The following is a 3,005-nucleotide window of genomic DNA, read 5'->3' on the forward strand; positions in this document are numbered from 1 at the left end:
TAGATATAGATATAGATATATATATATATATATATATATATATATGAGTGTGTGTATATTTATTTATGTATGAATGGATGTATCATTGCATGTCACTTCCTCGTAGCCTGGCAATCGGTACCCGTACGTATCCTTACAAGCATACAGGCATTTGCAACGTATTGAATACGATCTCACACGTCTGTAGTATAAGACGATATACATATGGACATACTTACATAGGTAATTACAAGCATGCAGATGCACACAGCGTACATTAAACGATACGATCCCATCTGCAGACGACACTGTCTGTATATTCACTGCGTAAACAAATTTTAATCGTAAACCCTAGCACCCTAAAACCGTAACACATTAACCCTTAATTCTAAAACCCTAGCACCCTAACACCTTAAAACCACACAGGTGCTGCCGAACCCGCCCACAAAGCGTACAAATCAATGGACATAAAGTACGTGATGCACGACACTCTCTCCTACCTGGTGCAGCCGGCCTTGCTGAGCTGTGCTAATTATAAACTGGCACGCTCCACCAATCAGGACACAGTGACTATTTATAGACACAACACAGTGGAAGTGCCCGAGATGGTTGTGAAGGCGTTCAAACACTCCACGTTTTCCAAGGTGGGTATTCTTGTCAGTGCACACTATGTATCTCAATCGTATGCTTGGTTCATCCTAGCAACGAGTGTTTTCTACACGTTTACGTTGTTCAAACAACTTGATCATGATATTCATACATTCTGTAGCCCCATACGCCCTCACGGCACTTTTGTTAGTAAATCACTACCACCTGATTTGTTGCTTCGAGGTGGTTGGTCGCTGTATGCTCCACTGGTCTTAAGTTTCTGTTCACCGCCTGATTGCATATTTTATTTGTTCCTAACCCAGATCCGCGTACTTCTATTGCGTCTAGATTCACTCACACTGCGTGTCATAAGCCAAATACCTGTACCTAAACCCGAGAGTTCGGGATAATTACTGATGCACTGGCTTATTTAACTTATGCACTGGCTTATTTAACTTATGCATTTGGCTTATTTAGCATATACATTTGACTTATTTGGCTTATGCAATTGGCATATTAAGCTTGCCCATTTTGCCTTTTTGGCTTGTGCATTTGGTTTTCTGGCTTATGCATTTGGCTTATTTGGCTGATGCATTGATCTTATGTGGCTGATGCATTTATAATTTGGCTTATGCATTTATCTCATTCGGCTTATACATTTATCTTATTTGGCTTATGCATTTAGCTTATTCGACTTATGCGTTTGGCTTTTTGACTTGCGCTTTTGGCTATTTAGCTTATGCATTTGGCTTATGCATTTGGCTTCTTTGACTTATTCATATAGCTTTTTTGGCTTCCTGTATCTAAAATACCCAGATTGAAGAGTTCATCCGCTTCAGAGCCCGCCTCGACTCACTTCTGAAACGCCAAGTGGCGACAGACGATGTGTGGGTTGCATTCATGTCCGCAGGTTCTTCAGCTTTGGCCCTGGAGGCACTGCGAGAAGCACCAACGCTAGTATCAGACAGTAAGTAACTATCTTCTGCGTATACTGGCGTCTATATAGGCATATATGAATACAAATATTTAATAGGTATAAGTGTACATATGACTGTGCATACACGCTCCTACACAAACAAGCATAAGCATGTCTGTGTGTGGTATCTAATTTACATATTCCAACTTTTCCGGACTACTTCCTATATATACATAATCAGAAGACTTTTCTACCCATCGATGCCTGGCAGACGCTTGGATTTCACCGTGCTGCAGACTCCTACAAAGAATAACTAATTATTCCTCCACAACCGGACTTGAATCACACACACGCGTGCACTTATGCAAACCCTAAAGCCCTAAAACCCTAAAACCTTGAGCCCACTCTAGAACCCTGAAACTCTAGAACCCTAAACTTTACATTTTTATTTGTTCCCTTGTATTCACCTGAACAGAAGCCACCATCGAGGCCCTGGCAGACAACCGCGACTTCACTGTGCTGCAGTCGCCCACCAACAACCCCGACACCACCATATCTACGCTCACAGAAGCACACGAGACGAACACACGCGTACACCTCAGGCTCCACGCACGCGTCTCGGCACTCCAGCTAAAGCTCGCACACGCTCTACTTGTGGACACAGACGCAAGTACCAGTACAAGTACAAGTACGGGTACAGGTACAGATACGCAAGGGAGAGATCAGGCACAGACAATTAAAGAGGAATTGAAAACGTGCCTGGAAGAAATTAGAAACCTGCCGTCCCCCCACAGTGCGGTTGGACCGGTGGTGGGGCCTTCGGTGTCACCAGTGCTGTCGTGCGAGGCTGCACTCAAGTGCTTGGTGGCTTTCGCACACCCATCACTGCACTTGAGTACCATCCGCGGTAAGTGCTGTGTGTGTATACATGGATAAGAGTATGTTTACACCCTGCTGCGCATGTTCGTTGGCTTTCTTTAGTCTCGGCCGCATATACCGAACTTTCAATGGTCGTGACTCAAGTCATAACCCAGTTCCACACAGTGCAGTTGTTTTGTAAATTGAGATTACATACATCATCGATCATGTGCTTATGAATATGGCTCATTATCATACAAAATACATACGCTCATGAATATACAAATACCAATGCTCATCAATATACAACTACATATCATGTAAACTCAATCAAGCGCCTGCATCCTACGACATACTTGCATGCAGTTTCGGCCGCTACAGATACCGAACTTCCAGAGGCATTCGCTCAGGCCTCAGACCTGTACCGTGAAGCGTATCTGCAAAGTGGACTAAACACCGCTGACACCATCGTGCCAACTGAGGCATTCTTCACAAAGTTACACCACTTTACAGCCTTGACGCTTGTGGTGTGTCTTTATCTGGAGAAGCTGCTCACACCATTTAATAACCGAAAAGTCAAGAAGGGCCTGCTGCCCCCGGTAAGTTTTGAGCCTGGCCACAGTATCTATCTATCTATCTATCTATCTATATATATACATATATA

At 43.6% G+C, this 3,005-nt stretch overlaps 1 protein-coding gene across 1 annotated transcript; it reads left to right on the plus strand.

Moving 5' to 3' along the window:
• Nucleotides 1-403: 403 nt before the first annotated feature.
• SARC_13841 (hypothetical protein) lies at nucleotides 404-2,940 on the plus strand (the record flags this gene model as incomplete). Its single annotated transcript, XM_014292027.1, has 4 exons — nucleotides 404-623; nucleotides 1,384-1,534; nucleotides 1,959-2,390; nucleotides 2,708-2,940. Coding segments are annotated over exons 1-4 (999 nt in total), but the record flags the coding sequence as incomplete, so codon positions are not given.
• Nucleotides 2,941-3,005: the final 65 nt, after the last annotated feature.

The sequence above is a fragment of the Sphaeroforma arctica genome (genome assembly GCF_001186125.1).
Source record: "Sphaeroforma arctica JP610 unplaced genomic scaffold supercont1.3813, whole genome shotgun sequence".
Classification (NCBI taxonomy): Eukaryota; class Ichthyosporea; order Ichthyophonida; genus Sphaeroforma; species Sphaeroforma arctica.